This window comes from Desmodus rotundus, chromosome 2 (assembly GCF_022682495.2).
Source record: "Desmodus rotundus isolate HL8 chromosome 2, HLdesRot8A.1, whole genome shotgun sequence".
NCBI lineage: Eukaryota > Metazoa > Chordata > Mammalia > Chiroptera > Phyllostomidae > Desmodus > Desmodus rotundus.
This window is the reverse complement of record NC_071388.1, coordinates 174,754,628-174,776,855: the sequence shown is the minus strand read 5'-3', so window position 1 is coordinate 174,776,855 and position 22,228 is coordinate 174,754,628. Positions and strand designations below refer to the sequence as shown.

General features: G+C 38.4%; 1 protein-coding gene across 2 annotated transcripts in view; it reads left to right on the top strand.

Moving 5' to 3' along the window:
* TMEFF2 (transmembrane protein with EGF like and two follistatin like domains 2) overlaps nt 1-22,228 on the top strand; it is a 235,524-nt gene that overhangs the window by 208,221 nt on the left and 5,075 nt on the right. For both annotated transcript variants that reach the window (XM_024563859.3, XM_045198529.3), the window contains exon 8: nt 21,333-21,456. In XM_024563859.3, coding sequence (XP_024419627.1) covers nt 21,333-21,456 — 124 coding nt within the window. The remainder of the gene's footprint in view (nt 1-21,332; nt 21,457-22,228) is intronic.

The window sequence follows — 22,228 nt, the reverse complement described above, 5'->3', positions numbered from 1 at the left end:
TTGCAGCGCGCCAGCCTCCCTAGCCTGGGCGGCTCGATTGGTCGGCCGGCTGCGCGCTCAGAGCCCAAATAACGTCACAAACCCGAAGCAGCTGGATTCCCCTGCTGCGCGCGCACGCGTCCGGAGCCAAAGCGGCTAGAGCGGCTACTCGAGAGTCCCAAGAACAAAGCTGCTGGATTGGCTGATCAACGGCCTGATTGCCTGCCAGGGACCACACCTACAAAACAGTGAAGAGTGTGACCCAGGAAGGAAGAAAAGTGAAACCAATCCTTCCAACCACCCCCTCCCGTTGCACAGACAGGACAACAGCAGAAATAACCTGAACGGTTTAAAGCCAACAGAAGATTTTTTTTTTCCCCCTTTTTTTTTTTTTCCCTTTTCCTTTCCCCCTGAACTCCTTCTTCCTCTCTCTCTCTTTTTTTTCTTTCATTCCTTCTTCCTCCCATCCTTTACCATTTTTATGTCTTCTTCCTGCCTTTTTTTATCTATATCTATGTTTTAATTTTTGTTAAAATTCCTTCTTATCTTGCCTCCGATCTTTCTTTAATCCTTCTTCCCTCCTTCCTCCCTTTCCTCCTTTCCTATTTCCTTTTTCCCTCCTTCCCATCTTTGGTTTTGTTTGTTTGTTTGTTTGTTTGTTTGTTTTTTCCTTTTCTTTCTCCCCCCCTTTCTATTTTTCCCACAGGTGCGACAACAAAACCTGGAGTGCTGAAAAGACTAGAGTTAGACCGTGTTAAACACATAAACGTCAGCTCAAGACCAGTGAGCACAGGAGAGTAAGGAGACAGCACCACCGAATCCCATTGGCATTCTACCATAGAAGTTCATATCATAAACCCAGGGATTCAGAACAAAGCAATTTAAGAAGCAGAGGCCAACAAGAAGAGCCTCACAAACAATGGGAAGACAAAGAAACAATTCCCAAATGAAAGGAAAGGAGGAAGTCTCAGAAAGAATACTAACCGAAAAAGAGGCAAGTCAACTATCAGATACTGAGTTCAAAGCAATGGTCATCAGGAAGCTCACTGAGCTCTCTGAGCTCAAAGAGAACTACCAGAAACTACAAGGAAACTACAATGAACTCACTGCAAACTATATCAACATGAAAAAGGAAATAGAAAATATCAACAAGAGCCAAGAGGAAATGAAGAATACAATTTCTGAATTGAAGAACACAGTAGAAGGAATTAAAAGCAGACTTGATGAAGCAGAGGATCGGATCAGCGAGCTGGAGGATAAAGTAGAAAAAAACACCCAGAAGGAGCAAGAAAAGGAAAAGAGGCTCAGAAAGAATGAAGAGGCAATAAGGGAAATGCAGGACAACATGAAACGTAACAATATCCGTATAATAGGAATACCAGAAGGAGAAGAAGAAGAGCAAGGGATAGAAAACCTGTTTGAAAAAGTAATGATGGAAAATTTCCCTAATCTGAGGAGAGAAAAAGTCACCCAAATCCAGGAATCACAGAGAGTCCCAAACAAGAGGAACCCAAAGAGACCCACTGCAAGACACATCATAATTAAAATGGCAAATTTCCAAGACAAAGAGAGGATCTTAAAGGCAGCAAGGGAGAAAAAGGAAGTAACATACAAGGGAGCCCCAATAAGGTTAGCAACTGACTTCTCAATGGAAACGCTCCAAGCCAGAAGAGAATGGCAAAAAATATTCCAAGTAATGAGAACCAGAGGCCTCCAACCAAGACTACTTTACCCAGCAAGGCTCTCAATCAAGATAGAAGACCAAATAAAGAGCTTCCCAGACAAAAGAAGTCTAAAAGAATACAGCTCCACCAAACCAGCTCTGCAAGAGATGCTAAAGGGACTGCTTTAAGGAAAGGAAGGAAAAGAGAAAGACAGAGGAACACAGGTAGGAAATAATGGCAATGAATAACTACCTATCGATAATAACCTTAAATGTAAATGGATTAAATGCTCCAATCAAAAGACATAGAACAGCTGAATGGATAAGAAAACATGAACCACACATATGCTGCCTACAAGAAACCCATCTCAGGACAAAAGACTTACACAGACTGAAAGTGAAGGGCTGGAAACAAATTTTCCAAGCAAACGGACAGGAAAAAAAAGCAGGGGTAGCAATACTCATATCAGACAAAATAGACTTCCAAAGAAGGGCCATAAAGAGAGACCCAGAAGGTCACTTCATAATACTCAAAGGAAGAATCCACCAAGAAGACATAAACATTATAAATATATATGCACCCAACATAGGAGCACCCAAATACATAAAGAAAATCTTGGAGGATTTCAAGAAAGATATTGACAGCAACACAATTATAGTAGGGGATTTTAACACCCCACTATCAAAAATGGACAGGTCTTCCAAACAAAAGATTAACAAAGATATTGTGTCACTTAACAATACCCTAGAGGAAATGGACTTAACTGATATATACAGAGCTTTTCATCCCAAAGAAGCAAAATACACATTCTTTTCAAGTGTCCATGGATCTTTTTCAAAGATAGACCACATGATAGGACACAAAGCAACCCTCAACAAATTCAAGAAAATTGAAATCATATCAAGCATCTTCTCTGACCACAAGGGTCTGAAACTAGAAACCAACCCCAAGGGTAAAAACCCAAAACACTCAAAATCATGGAGACTGAATAGCATGCTATTAAACAATGAATGGGTCAAGAACGAGATTAGGGAAGAAATCAAAAACTTCCTGGAAACAAATGAAAACGAACTCACAACAACCCAAAACCTATGGGACACAGCTAAGGCAGTCCTGAGAGGGAAGTTCATAGCAATACAGGCCTACCTTAAGAAGTTAGAAACAGTTCACACAAACAACCTAACCCTACGCCTACAAGAACTGGAGGAACAACAACAAAGACAGCCCAGAGCAAGCAGAAGGAAGGAAATAACCAAGATCAGAGCAGAACTAAATGACATAGAGACTAAAAGCACAATTGTAAGGATCAATGAATCCAGAAGCTGGTTCTTTGAAAAGATAAACAAAATCGACAAGCCTTTAAGTAGGCTTATCAAGAAGAAAAGAGAGAGGATCCAAATAAACAGAATTAGAAATGAAAGTGGAGAGATTACAACTGATACCACAGAAATACAAAGGATCGTAAGAAATTACTATGAAGACCTATATGCTAAGAAATTTGAAAACCTAGATGAAATGGACACATTTCTAGAAAAATATAATCTTCCAAAACTGACTGAAGAAGAAGCAGAAAACCTGAACAGACCAATATCAGCAAAGGAAATTGAAGCAGTCATCAAGAAACTCCCATCACACAAAAGCCCTGGACCAGATGGTTTCACAGGAGATTTCTACAAAGCATTTAAGGAAGAACTAACCCCTATCCTTCACAGACTATTCGAAAAAATCCAAACTGATGGAAGACTCCCAAACTCTTTTTATGAAGCCAACATCATCCTAATCCCAAAACCAGATAAAGACACAACGAAGAAAGAAAACTTCAGGCCAATATCGCTGATGAACATAGACGCTAAAATTCTCAACAAAATATTAGCAAACCGCATCCAGCAATATATTAAAAAGATCATCCACCATGACCAAGTGGGATTCATCCCAGGGATGCAAGGATGGTACAATATTCGCAAATCAATAAACATAATACATCACATCAACAACAGCAAAGACAAAAATCACATGATCATATCAATAGATGCGGAAAAAGCATTCGATAAGATACAGCACCCATTTCTGATAAAAACACTCAGCCAAGTGGGAATAAAGGGAGAAGTCCTCAACATAATTAAGGCCATATATGAGAGACCTACAGCCAGCATCACATTCAATGGACAAAAACTTAGAGCTTTCCCACTAAGATCAGGAACAAGACAAGGATGCCCTCTCTCACCACTCCTATTCAACATAGTATTGGAAGTCCTAGCCACAGCAATCAGACAAGAAAAAGCAATAAAAGGCATCCAAATTGGAAAGGAGGAAATGAAACTGTCACTGTTTGCAGACGACATGATAGTGTACATGGAAAACCCTATAGACTCCACTCAAAAACTACTCGACCTAATAAATGAATTTGGCAAAACAGCTGGATACAGAGTCAATACCCAGAAATCAAAGGCATTCCTGTACACCAACAACAAAACTGCAGAAACACAAATCAGGAAAAAAATCCCATTCGATATAGCAACAAGAAAAATAAAGTACCTAGGAATAAACCTAACCAAGGAGGTAAAAGACCTGTACTCAGAAAACTACACAACACTGAAGAAAGAAATTAAGGAAGATACAAACAAATGGAAGCATGTACCATGTTCATGGATTGGAAGAATTAACATCATCAAAATGGCCATACTACCCAAAGCAATTTATAGATTCAATGCAATCCCTATTAGAGTACCCATGACATATTTCACAGATATAGAACAAACATTGCAGAAATTCATATGGAACCATAAACGACCTCGAATAGCAGCAGCAATTTTGAGAAAGAAGGACAAAGCAGGAGGTATCACAATACCTGATATCAAACTGTATTACAAGGCAACGGTAATCAAAACAGCCTGGTACTGGCATAAAAACAGGCTCATAGACCAATGGAACAGAATAGAGAGCCCAGAAATAAACTCAAATCTATACAATCAATTAATATTTGACAAAGGAGGCAGGAGCATAAAATGGAGCAAAAACAGTCTCTTCAACAGATGGTGTTGGGAGATCTGGACAGCTACGTGCAAAAAAATGAAACTCGATCACCAACTTACGCCATACACGAAAATAAACTCAAGATGGATAAAAGACTTAAATATAAGCCGTAACACCATAAAAGTCCTTGAGGAAAACATTGGCAGGAAAATCTCAGACATTCCACGCAGCAACATCCTCACAGACACATCCCCTAAAGCAAGGGACATAAAGGAAAGAATAAACAAATGGGACCTCATCGAAATAAAAAGCTTCTGCATGGCTAAAGAAAACAGCACCAAATTACAAAGAGAACCAACAATATGGGAAAGCATATTTGCCAATGATACCTCAGACAAGGGCCTGATCTCCAAAATATATAAAGAACTCACACGACTCCACTCCAGGAAGACAAACAACCCAATTAAAAAATGGGCAAAGGACTTGAACAGACACTTCTCCAAGGAAGACATACAGAAGGCCCAGAGACATATGAAAAGATGCTCAGCATCACTAGCCATCAGAGAGATGCAAATTAAAACCACAATGAGGTATCATCCCACACCAGTCAGAATGGCCAACATAAACAAATCCACAAACAAATGTTGGAGAGGATGCGGAGAAAAGGGAACCCTCGTGCACTGTTGGTGGGAATGCAGACTGGTGAGGCCACTGTGGAAAACAATATGGAATTTCCTCAGAAAACTAAAAATGGAACTGCCCTTTGACCCAGTAATTCCGCTGCTGGGATTATACCCTAAGAACACTGAAACACCAATCCAAAAGAATCTGTGCACCCCAATGTTCATAGCAGCACAATTTACAATAGCCAAATACTGGAAGCAACCGAAGTGCCCATCAGCAAACGAGTGGATCCAAAAACTATGGTATATTTACACAATGGAATTCTACGCAGCAGAGAGAAAGAAGGAGCTTATACCCTTTGCAACAGCATGGATGAAACTGGAGAGCATTATGCTAAGTGAAATAAGCCAGGAAGTGAGGGACAAATACCATATGATCTCACCTTTAACTGGAACATAAGCAATAGAAGGAAAAAGCAAACAAAATATAACCAGAGACATTGAAGTTAAGAACAATGTAACAATAGCAAGGGCGGGGGTGGGGGGTGGGGGCGGGGACAGTGGGTAGAGGGGATTACAGGAACTACTATAAAGGACACATGAACAAATCCAAGGGGGAGGGTGGAGAGGGGGGAGGGAAGTGGGTTCACCTGGGGTGGGGTGAAGGGATGGGGGAAAAGGCATACAACTGTAATTAAATAACAATAAATAAATTTAAAAAAATAAAAAAAATAAAAAAAAATAAAAAAAATAAAAAAAAATAAAAAAATAAAAAAAAAAAAAAACTAATTTCAAGCCCTTAGTGCTGTCCGAGTGGAAAGAGTTAAGACCCACACCTCATCCATAGCTCTTTTTAGAGCAGTTTTACACTCAGAGTTATCACTGACTAAAAATTAGGGAAGTGCCAGAAGCAAATCAATTCTTCAAAACTGGGAGAAAAAAAAATGAGTGACTCCAGAGCTATTTAGAATACCTGAAGGGAATGAGTTGTCCTAGACTGAAAAGATTTGCTCTTAACTGGAGGGTAATACTTCAAATATGACATTTAATGTTCAAATTTTCTTAATGGAGTGCTCTAAACTTTCACCCTTCTTAAACCAAAGATGCTAAATACACTCTAGCATTTTCTGAATGAGTCAGGATTCCGTAAGAACATCAGTTTCAGGCATTCTGAAAATGCAGATAATGTGGGGGATCATCTCCCAGATGCCACCTGGAAACTTTCTGTTGAAATGGTCATTGATGTCATTTTACTTCTTGGTCATTTGCTTCTTTCTAATAAAGGTAAAAATGCAGCATTATTTGTTGTATGACAAAATGAGCAATGTAATATAACTGCCTCTTTTTATAAAATGAAGTAATATATCAGAAACAACTGCAGATCCTTTTATACAGTTTTTCTATCTTCTCGAAAATTCTTCTTTCTGTGGGTATTGGCATTGCTGACACATTGGCACCTGCAAGACATAAGTTTGCTTTGCAAATGCAGTGAACCACAGATATTTCAACATAGACTTAAACTAAGGTGATCATAAAATTTTTCACCCAACTTTTGAAAGTGAAAGGAAGCACTATTCATAATTCTACTGGGAAAACAAACATAAACCAAGACTGTCCAGGGCACATACCAGCTAAAACCAGCTCATGTCAGCTCATCTCCACTGATTTCCTATGGACTGTTAGAAAGCGTATGTCACCAAGGTAAGAGTTTGGTTGCTAACTGATAACTATTTAGTTTGCTAGGGTTGCCAGAACAAATGACCACAAACTGGGTGACTTAAAAAAATGAAAATTTATTATTTTACACTTCTGGAGGTTAAAAAATTCTGAAGTTAAGCCATTGGCAGGACCACACTCCATACAAAAACTTAAAGAGAAAACCCTACCTTGCCTCTTCCAGCTTCTGGTAGCTCCTATACTCCTGTAATCTCCATTTGCATCCTCCCAGGAGCTTCTCCTTGTATGTCTTCATATGGCCTTTTTATAAGAACTCTAGTCATTGGATTTAGGGCCCACTTTAATCTAGCATGCCATCACCTGAACCAAGTATTTACTTTTAAAGAAAGCTATATTCTGAGGTTCCAGGTAAAAGTGAGTTTTGGGGGAACATTTCATACCCAGGACCATAACCAATAAAATATTTGGTTATTATTTTACCAAATAATCACTTAGACCTAAGGTTTACAGACAGTTAAAAAAAAAGTATAATGCTGGTCATGCAAAAGACTTGTTTACTGGTATTATCATGTCTCTGTAATAACAGGTTAAATGGAGAGACCACATGGATTCTATGATAAATATCTCATCATTAAAAGTTTTATTTTAAGAATTAGGTTTTATTTTAAGAATTAATACCACCATCAGTAAGAGTCTTATTCTGCTTAAATACAAAGATACTTGATTCACAGACATGTGCCAAGATATATTTGAGAAATATCATCAAAGCAGAATAACTTTTTCACACCATTAAACTGTTCAGAGGCTATGTTGCATTTAGAAATTACTTCTTGCCCTGGCTGGTGTGGCTCAGTGGACTGAGCACTGGACTGTGAAGCAAAAGATCACTGGTTCAATTCCCAGTCAGGGCACATGGCTGGGTTGCAGGCCAGATCCCCAGTAGGGGGCACAAAAGTGGCAACCACACATTGATATTTCCCTCCCTCTGTTTCTCCCTCCCTTTTCCTCTCTTTAAAAATAAATAAATAAAATATTGTTAAAAAAGAAAGAAAGAAAGAAATTACTTCTTAATAAAAACTACAAAGTTCTGATTTACGATTACTCCATACTTTTTTATTATTAATTTTATCTAGAATGCTAATTTCAAATGTCAACCCAACCTTCTGAAATACTCATAGCACAATTAACTGTATTTGTTTCTTAAAATTATTTGTCTTATTATTGAATATGAGAAGAGATGGTACACCTTCTCACCCTCTTGAGAAGAGTCACATATATTAATTCAGTCAGGTACCAACCTATGGCAGTATTCCAAATTTGTAAATGAATCCCAATCTACACTATAAATTCTCTAACTGCTTTTGTGGGCCGTGACATCATACAGGAGAAACATGCAAACCCATCAACCAATCAGTTGCCTATACTTGCACTTTCATGTCATTTATAGATATCTTTCTTGCCTTCTACTGTTAGCCACACACGTTTGCCTTCCACCCTTTCCCTCTCACTGCAGAAGGCTGAAGTGCATAGCAAATATGTCTTATACTTGCGCATCTAGTCCTGTCACATGGAATAGATGCACTCTATTGAGTAGACTGGGGTTCTCCGCCATTGTGCCTTACCTCACCGCTGAAGGGGGTGATGATCTGTGCTTTAAGAACACATCACTGAAGTGCTGCTGGCTCTTTGATGCAAACAATTAACAGGCATTAATTTTTTGAAAGCCACCATACCAAGGTACAGGTGACTGTCAAAAATGTTGCCTATGCCTATAATATTCATTCATGCCACTAATTAAACACCCACTTTGTGTTAGTTCCTGTTCTACACCCTGTAAATGTTACAGTAAACAATACACAGTCTCTGCCCGAAGAGAAAGTAGAGTCTAGCGCAAAGCTTTCTTCTATGCTCAGAATAAGTAACAATGAGTTAACTCATTGATCCACCTCAGCCTTCAGATGTCTTGGTCAGCTAGAGCCTCCAGGCTGGTTATCTCCTCCTCTTATTTAAAACAAAATGTCATTTCCTAGGTGTGTGGTGGTGTGAAAAGTTTGGAGATGTCATGGTCTAATGCGGTGTTTCCCAGAAGGGAGTCTAGTGGAATAGCTTCACAAAATGTTCCTAAAAAGAACAGAGAGGTTCCCTAGACAAGTGAGTTCAGGAACAGTCCATGATGGTGTTCTTTCTTGGCATTGTACAATACAGGTTAGCCTTGTAAGGACCCAGAAAACCAACAGTAAAGAAACCCATATAACTCGGTCTAATCTAGCCCTTGCCAAACTTACTGGACTATAGAGCACCTTTGTCCATGCTTGCTCCAGCAGGAGCAGTGCATCCCCTCGGGAAACTCTGGTCTAGAGAGAATGGCCATTGTTCATGAAGCTGGCAATAAAGAAGCACAGGCGGCTGTCTGTCCTTCACCTGCTATCCCTTCTCTTGTGCTATCAACACCTTTTATTTGTTGTAGCATCATCTCTCCCAGTTGTCACGCCACCACAAATGGTGATTCTGCTTCCATTTATTTCTCTCTTCCCTGCCCCCATTGCTTCTCTTATGACTTTATCTTTTCTACAGACAAGTTGAACTTGTAAGGATGTCACCAATGGATCAACCCTTTTTTACTCTCACTTGGAAATTGAACCAGGGATAATCATTGGCATAATCCGCATCTTTTCTCAGCTGTGTTATTTGTTCCTATGTCCAAGAGAATGCTTCATTTGCTTTCACACAGAGAGCTCTTCATGCTATTCTGCTAGATATCGAACAAAACCATTACTGAAGCATGGAGATTTGCAAAAGTTAGTCTCAAGATACCTGCGATCTGACAACGTTTAGAAGTCTCTCGCAGGTGTTACTGTTTGTTACAGACACACGGCTTATTCTTTTAAGTGTTGTGTTCTCAAAAGAGGCAAAGACATTCTAAAGTGAAGTGAAGTGTTCAGGCTGACAACCAAGATCAAGGACAGCTTGATAGCTAAAGATGCTGATGACTTCTCCTCACATCCAAGGTGGCCCTGGAAAGGGCAGCAGTGGGCAAACCCCTGCTCACATGCTTCTGGGCAGGAACAGCTGGCTGAGATCAGTATTTCCAGAGAAGGAGCTGAGATAGAACTGGGATCAGAAAGGTAAAACAGCACTAGGGTAGTTACCAGGAGAAGGAAGCAGGATCCAGGCAGCAGGAAAACCCAGTGCTCGACAGCCAGAGGCAGACAGAGGTGAGGAGACAGGACCAGGTGGGGTCAGGGGTAATGTGATCCCAATTATCTCAGTGTCAGAGTCACCTGGGGAACTTCTCATAAAGACTGACCTCAGGCCCCTCCTCAGCTGGTGATTCAATTTAATTGATCAGGGCCAAAGCCTGGAAACCTATTTTTGACAGATTTTATTAGGTTTTATTTTTGATAGATTATCTAAGGCGAGTCTTCACTAGAACATTTGCATTGCCTTTAAAAGAAGAATTTTATTTTTTAAAATATTTTATTGATTATGTACTATCTGTTCTTATCAGTTTAAAAGAATTTTAGAGCACGAACCCACATCTGTATCTCATAAAATTTTGCCATTTGTAAGAGATCGTCATAGAATTATGTTTGTACATAATTCACACAGGTGTATACACACACACTCCTGTGAATGTATTGGAGCATCAAGCGTGTCTTCTAACAGTCTGTAATACACAAATCCTAAATTTCTGTATCTCTGAATTTGTTCAGGCATCTAGCATTGCACAATATCCCCCACTGTGGCTGTCAACGATTTCAAGACTAGGCAGGTTATTAATGTTTAGAATTAAACATTAAATTTAAATATTCCACTTAAATACTATGTAAAATTTCTAGCTGTTGGAAGTGCTTTTACCACAAATTTTATGGAGCTTATGTACTTCTCTTTATTTTCTCCAGAAGACAAGTCCAGTTTAAAGCCGTTTCCATAGAGAATTTTACATTACTGCTGGTGTCTTTTCTCAAGCACTTTTGAGACTCTGCTCCTGAAAGTCTGTTGAAAAGTAAAAGCTATCTCTCTTTGTTCCTTAGTTTAAAAAACCTATAAAAGCTCTCCAATTCTTTTTAGAGTGCTCTTGTAAAAAGCCAAGGTGATCACTAGCTTTAGTCATTGCAATATCATCAAGTAAATCTGTATTTATGGCTTTGGTGTTTATCACCTATTATTTTTAAGTGTGAGAATAACTGCATGGTTGTATTCGGAAGCAGAGAACAAGGAAAATGTTTTATTTATTCATAACCCTAGTTTCTACGTTGAAATTCATGTGTGTGTGTTGTCTTTGTTGTTTTTGTTTTTAATAAAAGCTACTTTCCTTGTTGTCCTAAACAAAAGTTTAAGCAACATTTCTCACTTTTGGACAATACTGTAGACACAGTATGAATGGTCAAGTTAGAATCTACGAATTCAGAACTGGCTCCAGTGTGGTTTCCTTTAGGCATGACATGCATGCAGATAGTAGTTTTTCCACCTACATGAACTAAATTTCCGTGTTCTTCGATCTTAAGATGAAAGTGACTATAAATCATTTCTTTTATAAATATACCTCCTTGGTTAACAGAGGGAATATTATTTTTAAAACTCAATGATCTACTCATTTTTCTATTTGCCCCATAAGAAGCTGTAGATAGAAGGAACCACGCCCCTTTCTCTGGGGCCATTCCTCCAGGGTCTAGGTCCAATTCTCAGACTCAGGCAGCGCACGTTCTCTCAGGAGGCACTTCTCACTCTCCCCTCAGTCACTTTCTGAAGCCACCCTCACACTACCAAAAGTCGTTCCCGCAACATGATGTAAAGATCTTTTTCCTACTGATACAATTTCTGGATATTGTTTTGGCAGCCTCTCCCTGCTGGGCAACTGTGTCAGTAGGGAGGCTTAGGGAAACATTCTTTTACTTAAAATACTATGTGGTCACTACCTTTTCTGTGCTATGGTCTGTGTTAGGTACAGAGACTGAAACAGTAAAAAACACATAATGCAGCTACAATATTTGCCTTTAAAGAGGAGTTTCTCAACTAATATATCACACAGACAAGTAAACAACAAAAAATTGGTGCTAAAAAGTGCTAGGAGATAGAAGTGGTTTTAGGTAAGAGGCACAGTGAGCCCAAACTGAGTGGGCAGAGGAGAACATTACACACATTTTGCAGAGGAGGTAATGTCAATGATGAGACCTAATGATGACTAAGAGTTGGGAAGATGGATAAAGGGGGGAAATGGGCATCCCAGACAAAGGGAACCATATGGCAACCCTCAGAGGACAGAGAAGAATTTCACATGAGTGTAGGAGGATGCAAAAGGAATATAAGGGGTGAGAATAAAGAAGCTGGGTCTAGATCTTCAATGGCCTTCTAAGTGATGTTAAAATTTAATTCATTGGAGTAGTAATAGGAATAACAAAAATTGTTTCTTTGGGCTTTTTCAATGGATCATGATGCACTCGTATTTTTCTTCTAGAAAGATCTCTGTGGCTCTAATGTGAAAAATAGTTTTGGAGGGAGAAAGATTGGAGACTAGCTAAGAGATAGTGATGGTCCAATTTAAGATAGTAGGAGTAGAAATGGAAAAACATGGTAGATATTTAAGAAATAGAAAACATAGGACTTGATTTACTCAATTAGAATTTGAAAGTCACACTGAGATTTCTGGTTGGGTCAATGAGTGGATGAGTACACCTGGGACAAGAAGGGAAAAGATGTCAGAGAAGAGGTTGGGGAGTTTGAGGAGTTTGAGGTGCCTGGGAGACACTAGGCACTTTGATATGAAACTGTGAAAGTGTGATCACATATAAAAAGGTTACCAAGCTTGGCTAATCAGAATTTATAATCAGAGGCATTTAGTTGGCAATGGAAGCCTGGAGTAATAAATATGACCTCCCTCAAGGAGAATGTTTAAAGAGTAAAAAGAGAAGAACTGTAGGAAAACACCAACACTGAGAGAATCAGTTACACAAGAGGAGCCTACAAAACAGGCTGTGGAGGAACAACTGGAAAAACAAGAGGCAGGAGATAGGAAAGCCCAGGAAGAGAAGCCTTCTAAAGGAGGAAGTGGTTAGCCGTCTCAAATACTGAGAGATTGGGAAAGTGGAGGTCTACTAAAAAACTACTTGTTTTAGCAACAGAGATGTTGTTGGTTGGCCTTGGTCTTTGCAGTTTCTCGGAAGGATTGAACAGAAGGTGGTGTGTTGAGGAGTGAATGGAAGGAACACACTCCAGAATTTTAAATGCTGATGGTGAAGTGCAAAGAGTGAGGAGGGGTGAAGATACAGGAGAGAGAGGACAGAATTGGTGGAGAGAGCCCTTGCGCAGGATGGGGGAGTTGGGATTCATGATGGCTTGGCGTTAGACAAGCTGTTTCTCCAGGGGTAGAAGGAAGAAAAAAGAAAAGAACCAGTACTCAGAGCAGTAATAGGATCCAGGTGGAATAAAAGTCAGGAGTCATAAAGGGCAAGTAATGAATAAGATATAGAGGCCAGATGCTGCCTTATGTTTTGATAACTACTTAACTGCGAGGTCTGCATGTTACACTGGAAACCCTGGCTTCGACCCCAGTTCTGCTTATCAATTGTGTAAACATCTAAGATACAAAATAAAACCTATTTCTGCTTCAGTTTCCTCACTTACCCAGAGTGGGATTTTTATGACTCTACCTTGAAGAGCTGTAATAAGGAAGACATTTTTACTACGTTAAGTATTTAAATGATGTAGGGCATGTTGTAGATTCTCAGGTAATTGTAGATGTGTTTATCATCTTGTCTTGAGAATCTGTTTTCTTGACTGTGTTTAGAAGAAAACAAGCAAAATCATGGGAAGACAACCAATAAATACAGCATATTATATACAGTACATAGCACAGTGCCAGACACATAGTAGGTGCTCAAGAAATATGCATATAACAAATTACTGAAAGCCAGTTATTTTGTCTTATCTACATTATTAAAACCTTTATTTCTGCTGTGTTTCAGTGAATGCTCCAGCCTAAATCCCCCTCACTCTCTGCCTGCTAGTAACTTCAGGGTCAGAGAGAGAGAGAGAGAGAGAGAGAGAGAGAGAGAAATTGTCCTCAATAAGGTTGTGTCTTAACTATTTATTCATTCCTGCAAATGCAGCCTATGAAGAGAACAATAGTGTGACTCCCATAGCCTAGAAGGCAAAACTGGACAGGACCTGAACCCTCTGTCACTTGGGTTATCATTTTCAGCATTGTCACCAAAGAAGCTCACTAAGAAAGAATGCCCAGATTAGCCACTAAGCAAATACATTTGGCCAGAAATGCGTAAATTTGGTTTAAGACAAAAGAAAGAAGGCAAGGGGAATATTCTTGGCATGAAATGCCTTCCTATGATGTTCTTCTTTCTTTAAGCTTATAGTAAATTTTGTCTTCTAAGAGCAGCCTGCAAGTGAGAAGGGTTGCTGCAGCAAAAGCGCAGTGGGAAGAGCTGAAGCAAATTGCCCCAGATAAGCTTAAGGCAACTCCAGTCCTGGACTCCTGAGAGGCTAATGAACCATAGATCCCTTCCTCTTTCCCAAGGCCTGATATTTACAAAGTTTTGTCAAAGACATCTAAAGTTCCATAAAATACTATAGTTTTAAAAGGTCTTCAAGCTAAATTCTCTAAACCTATAGGAGTTACCCACTTGCTGAGAGTTAATAGGCTCTTGACTGAATGGGGAAGTTTGAAGAGGACCATTAGAGGCACAGTACAGTTTCTCCCAGCAGCCCGTTCTCATCACTCTTTCGAGGGCTCTGCCATCTGAAGCCAGGCAGGGCATTGCTAAGTCAGAGGACAGCACAAACAACTAAAGATCTTCTTATTTTGCTCTTAATAATAAACAAAAACAGAATATTTTCTGTTTTTAGGGAGTCTAGAATTCTAACTAAATCTGTATGAGCCTTGTTATGCCAAATTCATGACTTATAATTTTATTTTGATGTCATAAGATAAAATGTTATTTATAAGTTTCTCTCCCAAGATTCCACAGATTTCTCAGCTTTTATCTGTGTAAATATATTACCAATAAAAACTGAGATAATGAAAACCCAAGCAAATAATCATCCAGTATTGTTGCATTTCAATCACTCCAGTCCCCAAATTACTGTCTATTTCAGATCCTGGCACTTTTTTAAATTTAAATTCCAGCAGTTCTTGAATAATGTCATTAAGTCCTTGCTTGAGAATGTAGTTATATGAAAATTAGTTTTCTTCCACTTTATTTTAATGTTGTGTTCAATAATAATATTTGTACATGCAAGTGGTGATATGGATAATCACATTTCACATTTTACACTACTGCCTGATCAATGATGGGATAAGAAAGAATGTGTCTCTATGCCCTTCCACCCTGCCCCCAACCCATACCAATGTCAATTAGCAAAGTTTTGAGTCAAATATTTTTAATTAAATTACTGTTCTTAAAAAGAAGATAATGTTTGTTGCATTTAAAGAACTTGGTCTCTGTCTGAAGTTATTTTTCTAACTGTTTAACAGATATTGAGTAACTAAGAATGTTGTGACTGGGCCTCTGCTCTTTACAAACTTAAGAATCAATTGTATCCTTAAATGCCTCCATGTCTCCAAGTGACACTAGGCTGTCATTTTTTGCTAGCACTCTCATTTGAGTCTCTGTCCTAGAGGCTTAACAGACGAGAGACTCCTGTCATCTACTCATCTGTGCCTTGAAGAAACTATGACAGCAGGTGAGGCCATTATGGGATCTGTCAACTTGCAAGAACTCATATAGCATTACATGCAGAACCCCTTCAGTAGGAATGCTTCTCCGTCTTTAAGAAACTTCTACTGAAACTCAAACTAGATGTGAGGTTTTACTGCCATCTCATATGTTTACACCTGATAAGATAAGGAGAGGAAATAATAAGAATTATATATGTCCTCTTTGAAACCAATTCTAGTCAACAATACAGACAATCGTGGCTTGACTTCTAATTTCAAAATTAGTTTCTGCCCCAGGCACAATATAAATATAATAAAAAGAAAGATAGTTTTTATTTTTCTAGTTAGTTAAATAAAATTATTTTCAAATTGCTTTGGGGATATGGCAGTAAGTAAGGAAAAGGTAAAATCAAGTAATCACAACAGGTGTGCAAGTATATGAGCGAGGACTCGCCCCCAGAAAAAAAACAGAATTATCTTCTGGAAGGCAGGCCTTGTGTGGTACAGGCTTCCCCGCTAGGTGAGTGTTCCAGGCGCCCGCCTGTGTCTGTGTACCAGCAGGCGCTCTTGTGAGAGGCTGCATTCAGCTTCAGTGAATTTTTTTAACATACTTTCAACACATTGCCCATTTCATGACGGTTTACGAGCACACCTGCTCACACCACGCTGAGTGTTCAGCAGTGTTTGACCAAAACCACGTGACCCTCATGCCATGCCCCACCCTCCCTATTCACCTGATCTCACCCCGAGTGACTTTTTCTGTTTCCTGGGATGAAAAACGTCCTCAAAGGGAAAAGTTTTGCCTATGTGGAAGAGGCGAAACAGAAAACAGCAGACGCACTAAAAGGCATCAAAATCAGCAAGTTCAAAACCTGTTCTGAGCAGTGAAAAAATGTCTCAACAGGTGTATTGCATCAAATGGAGAGAACTTTCAAGGTGACTGAAGTTTAAATATGTAAGAATAAATATACAATTTTTTATAAATGAATTCCAGGGGGGTTTTGGGTCCCCCCTCATACAAATATTTTAGTTTTCTTGTACTAGTATTAAACATGAAAATAATAGTATTATATAAATATATTCAAATTTAAAATTTTGGTTTTCTGGAAAGGTGTGGTACATTTTATGTTCTCACAGGAAAAGATAGTTGAAAAGATAATAAACCAAATTGTACTACTCATATACATAGGCTTGTAAAGATAATTTGGGATGTTAAAAAAACCATTTAGGTCCATATATTGTTCCCCACAAGGAAAACAATACATAATGAAGATCACTTTATGCAAGAATGTCAGAATTTTAGACATAATCAATATTTAAGATATTTTACACCCTTTGAAAAAATAAAATGTTTTCATAATTAAAGCAAAGTGATTTCCTTTCTTTACTGTCTAAATAACATACTCATTTCTCCACTTTTTTGAAGAATATAAAAAATATTTTACAATAAATATTAGTATTTCTTAGTAACTTACTCTAAGTATTAGTAATAGAAATAAATACTACTCTTAGAATTCACAGAACCTGGAGGTCTGACACAATCTAATCTATAACACAGTAACAATCTGTGTGACACCCCTGAGAAACAGCAGCACAGCTCCTTCTCAGCTCCACCGGACACCCACTGCTTCACTGCCAACTCACCCCTGCTGAACACCTCCAGGTGCTTAAAAAGTGCAGTGGAAATCTGCTTCCCTAAAACGTCCACTAAATCCTTCATGTTACCTCTACCTTAGGGTCTTTCCAACTTACTCTGTGATTCTTACACAGTCAGACCCCTACTGCAGAATCAGTGGCCTAAGAGATTCGTATATATTATTCGAAACAGAGGGTGGAATAAGCAAAGTGGAGATATATCCAAAGAAGTATCATCTAAACCTCAGAAGGCCTCCCACACTGCACTGCACCATGGACAGGGTCCAGTCCTCTAGCCTATAGGTGCAGAAATTTGATTTTACGAAACCTCAGAACTGAGTGGACTGAAGAAGCTGACTTGTATCCAAAAAATACACAGAAATTAAGGACCCATTAATCCACTCAAACAAAATACATAACTGCCAAACTGGTAAGATACTCAGATGGTACTGTCAAGGCCATTCCCCGTTTGTAGGCTACATAGATGTCAGTTTACTTGAGACTGTTTAGAGAGCAGAGGACGAGAACCAAAGAAATGCCTTAGTAGTGTCAGGCACTGATAGTCTAGTGCTTCCATCTCTGCAGCTGGGGTTACCAGTGCCAGCTGGCTTCTCAGGACACCCTGAGAATGCTTGAATATATAATTTCACTGGACTTTCAGAAGCTTCTTTTGCCTAGCTGTAACCCTTGTCCAAAAGGAAACATTCTTTCTTCAAATCTATGGGTAGATTTAGTCCAATTTCACACTGTCATGGTTCTACTTCGATCTATAAGGAACTGCTTTGATAGATTCTCTGAGTGACATCTTATTTCCAGCTTTTGGGGGAGAAAAAAGCAGGGATAACGATAAACATACACACCAGCACCACAACCTGCCCTTGGTTGTAGTGATGTAGTCTCTCAAATTCTGTGCCTGGCTCTGCCCCTCTCTGCCCAATTACCTTTCTTGAGTTGTGGTAGGTCTTGACTTGCGGTATTGCCCCTGTCTCTGGCTCCCCCGTCTCTCTCCCTGTAGGCACCAGGATGGAAACGATAGGCACAGCTGTGCTGTGGAGCACCCAGCTCCTCTGGGGATTGTCTGGAGTGTTGACTGGCAATAGGCTTGCGGCCCTATCAGCTCTGCTGCAGTAACTCAGATCAAACCAGAAATTGTTGCTTAAAATGGTCTGGATATCTTTTAGAACAAACTGTTTGTGAACATTTAAACAGAAAACTAGTCAAGGATTTTAAACAAAGACAGGAAAAGTTTCTACTATTATCTCTATCTCTCTTAGAAGAGTGTGACCCTTACATTAAATCTCTTTTTAAATGGAGAATAGATGCCATACAGACTTCCAAAGTTATCATTTCTATAATTTTTAATCTTTAAATGCTTTTAGTATTCCTTGAATACCTATGCATAAACATCAGGATTACAAATACTATGGCCCATACACATATTCAGTTGGAATATTGGATTTCTGTGTCTCTACTTTTCTTAATATACTTAGATTTCATTTCTAAAATATGGCTATTGCATTACTAGAAGTGGTTATATATTCAGGTTTTCAATCAACTGGTATATTTGGTTGGATTGACTATAAATTTGTTGACATATATTGATGATTCCTCATTTTCTTGTCCAGGAATCATTTCTTCTACTCATTTATTTTCAATCTCTCTCCATTCTTATTTGACAGTATCCCACAAATAGAGCACTCCAAGCTCATAAGGAATGGTGTAAACTAATTAGCAGATTTTATATGGAAATGCTTGCCTTTCCCAGGTGATCACCCGGTCTGAGTAATGAACTTCATAAAAAACACCCAGCTTTTATCACACTAGGGCAACAGGTTCACTCAAACAAGCTCTTATTTCACCCTTGGTCTTCAATTTATAATCATGAATATGGTACAAATCCAGAAACAAATGGTATGGGGTTAGGGAAAAAGTTAAAAATAAAATAGCCTAAAAAACAATTCTGAGTTAAGAAAATTCTTGATCTTCTTTTTGCAACTGACAGAAAGAAAAATGGCCCAATAAAAAATACTGTGACTGAAATCACAGTATATAACTGAAATGTCGGGAAGTCACAGGAAGTTCTTCTGCATGCAGGTGTGCAGAAGCACTGAGGGGTTACTAACGAACCCAAATCGAAGTGTCTAATAGTTTGTTGTAGGGAAAAGATCCAGAAATAAGGGTACAAATCAGTGCTGGTTCATTACATTAGCCATAGGGCCATCAATGCCCACTGCAAAGGTTGCCTTTAAACAGCAGGTGCATGGTTTAACCAGTCTAGCTCAGAGCCCGCTGGCTGTGGCCCAGAATGAGCCCGGTCTTCTCCAGGGGTTCGTGAATGACCAAGAGCCATCTCAAGGTGCATCTAAATGCCATGGTCACCCTACTTCTATTTTGGTCACGCATCCCCATATTGGACATTTCACTCAACACTAATCCATTTCAGTTTTGGTGTTTGCTTATTGTAGGTACAATTTGTTACCCAAAACACCGTGACACAAAATTCTAAAATAGTTTGGAAGAATTGAAGAAACCAAAGAAGAAAATTCTGTATATGTTTAGTCTTTTCATTGAAATGTGTTACTCAGTTTAATGGCAGTTATCATACTAGAAATATTATAATGCAAAAAAGGACCACCTACCTAGGTAAAGAGTTACAGATAAAGAACAAATGAATAATTTAAATGCCATCTCCAATCTCTCCAGCACATTTATTGGAAATGCTTTATTAATTTGGATATGTAATTTGAAATATTACCCATCATACCAATGTATGTAAAAATTCCAACACAAGAAAGCATTTAACATATTTAACAATTTATTCCAAACTTTAATGTTTTGCACATGACACCTAGATCTTAAAATGTATCGATATTTTACAGCTCTGCTTAAATGTAAATAATACATTTGTCTGATTCACTAATACTAAATGTATGATTTTTTCTCCTGATGATTACACTCATTATCCATGATTGTCAGTATAAATGAGAAAGGAAACACTATAATAAAAAATTCTACCCTTATGTGAAAATAATAAGAAATAATATGTTTCATAAGAAGAGTAATTCATTCTCAGTATCCCATTACTGCTGACCAATTACTGTGGTGTTGAAGGGTATCTTTAGATTGATGTCAAGAATGTTACATTGCTCGTGTGTTTGGGTGAGAATTTTAAAGTATATCAGATCTCAGATTATAGAAAAGGTTCAAGTAGGCAAAACTTTATATTATAAAATGAGCATATAAAGAATCAAAAGACTGATTAGAGATGACATTACAAATATGAAGCAAAGTATTTGGACTAACAAAATCAGAAAAATATTTTAATATATCTACAGGAATATGAGAAAACAAACTTGTTAATGACAAAGGAAAAGGTTCATTTTAAAATACAAGTTTTTTTTCTTATCATAAGTTTAAATTTCAAATGACATTGTTAACATAGGCCAAATATTGTGCATTCCAATACACTTACAGCATTCAGCATGTAGTGCGCTGGTCTCTACATAAGTGGTTCTGAATTGACGTTTGCTGTTGCAGTAGCTTTATTTTGGTAATTAAAAGGTATGGGTGCTAATAAAATCCACATTCACAATAGATGAAAAAAGCCTAAAAGAATGTATTTGCTGAAATTTGCATTGGGTTTTGGAAAACATCTGTTCAACAATTGAATGCAGTCATATTTTAACTTTTAAGCTCCCACATTGAGAAAGTATCAAGGTATTGCAGCAATTTTCATAGGGACATTATGCTATGCTTTGATATTCAAAAAATAGGATATTTCCTCTTGAATTATTTTATGATCAATGTACAGTCTACACACAAGAAAAATTAAGGCTATCTGACAATTCATGGACATATTCCTGGCTGTTAAAGATGTAGGAAATTGCATAAAAGCATGAAAAGTACCGGGTAATTTTGCAGGTACATCTCTAAACACAATTGTACAGATGCCTGTCTTTCAATTCTCCCTCTTTCTTCTGAAGCATGGCCTTTTAGTTCCTGCCCTTTTAAATATTTTTACCTACTATAACTTTGCTTCTTAATGTACTGGTTGATCTAGTGGGGCTCAGAAAGTATTTACAGGCTGCTTGCTTTTATCTATATTCACAGAGAATGCTAACAAATTAGAAGAAAGTGCCAGAGAACACCACATACCTTGCCCAGAACATTACAATGGCTTCTGCATGCACGGCAAGTGTGAACATTCTATCAATATGCAGGAGCCATCTTGCAGGTAATGTTTTCACTCTTTAACATTTGAAATGTACAAAATAAACATGTAGAAACTAAATGCTGGATGTTTACAGAGCAGTGGATCCCACTCTGCCTGACTGGGTGATCAGCAGTGAACTTTTCTCTGCCTCTCCTGCACACCTGCACGCACAGGCACCCACTAGGAAACCATGAACGCGTGTGCCTGCCACACCCAAGTAATATCACGTCATTATGTATATCCTTTTAGTAGAATTTTGAATTGACCTTGGGCATTACAAACTCCTTAAAGACACAGGCTCCTCTGTTTTATTCACCCTCTTTCCCATGGATACAAAACAGCACTTGGCACCTATCAGGTGCTTAATTATAAGTATTTCTCAAACAAGTGAATGGGTAGAACTTTGCTGTATATAAGATGACACAGTTACTTTTAGGAGGCCAACTTTTTCACAGTCCTTTGGGTCTTAAAATAAATATCGTCTATCTTAGCTTTGCTAGTCACACACTTTTTCTGTGGATCTGCTGTCCACAAACCTTGTCTGTATGACAAGATAATAAGCTATACCTCCACAGATTCAAACTCAGTTGAGACACAAAGAAATTGCTTGCCTGGATTTAGTTAATAAATATACATATCTGCTAAATATTTATGAAGAGGACATAATTATTTCAAATATGGTAAAGCCAAAGTGAAAAAATAGATGTATTTTAATTAAAGGAATACACAAGTGACATATGGTGAAATAGGTTGTATATTGCTGTACAGTGAAAGGAGTTTCTCCTCCTCTGTC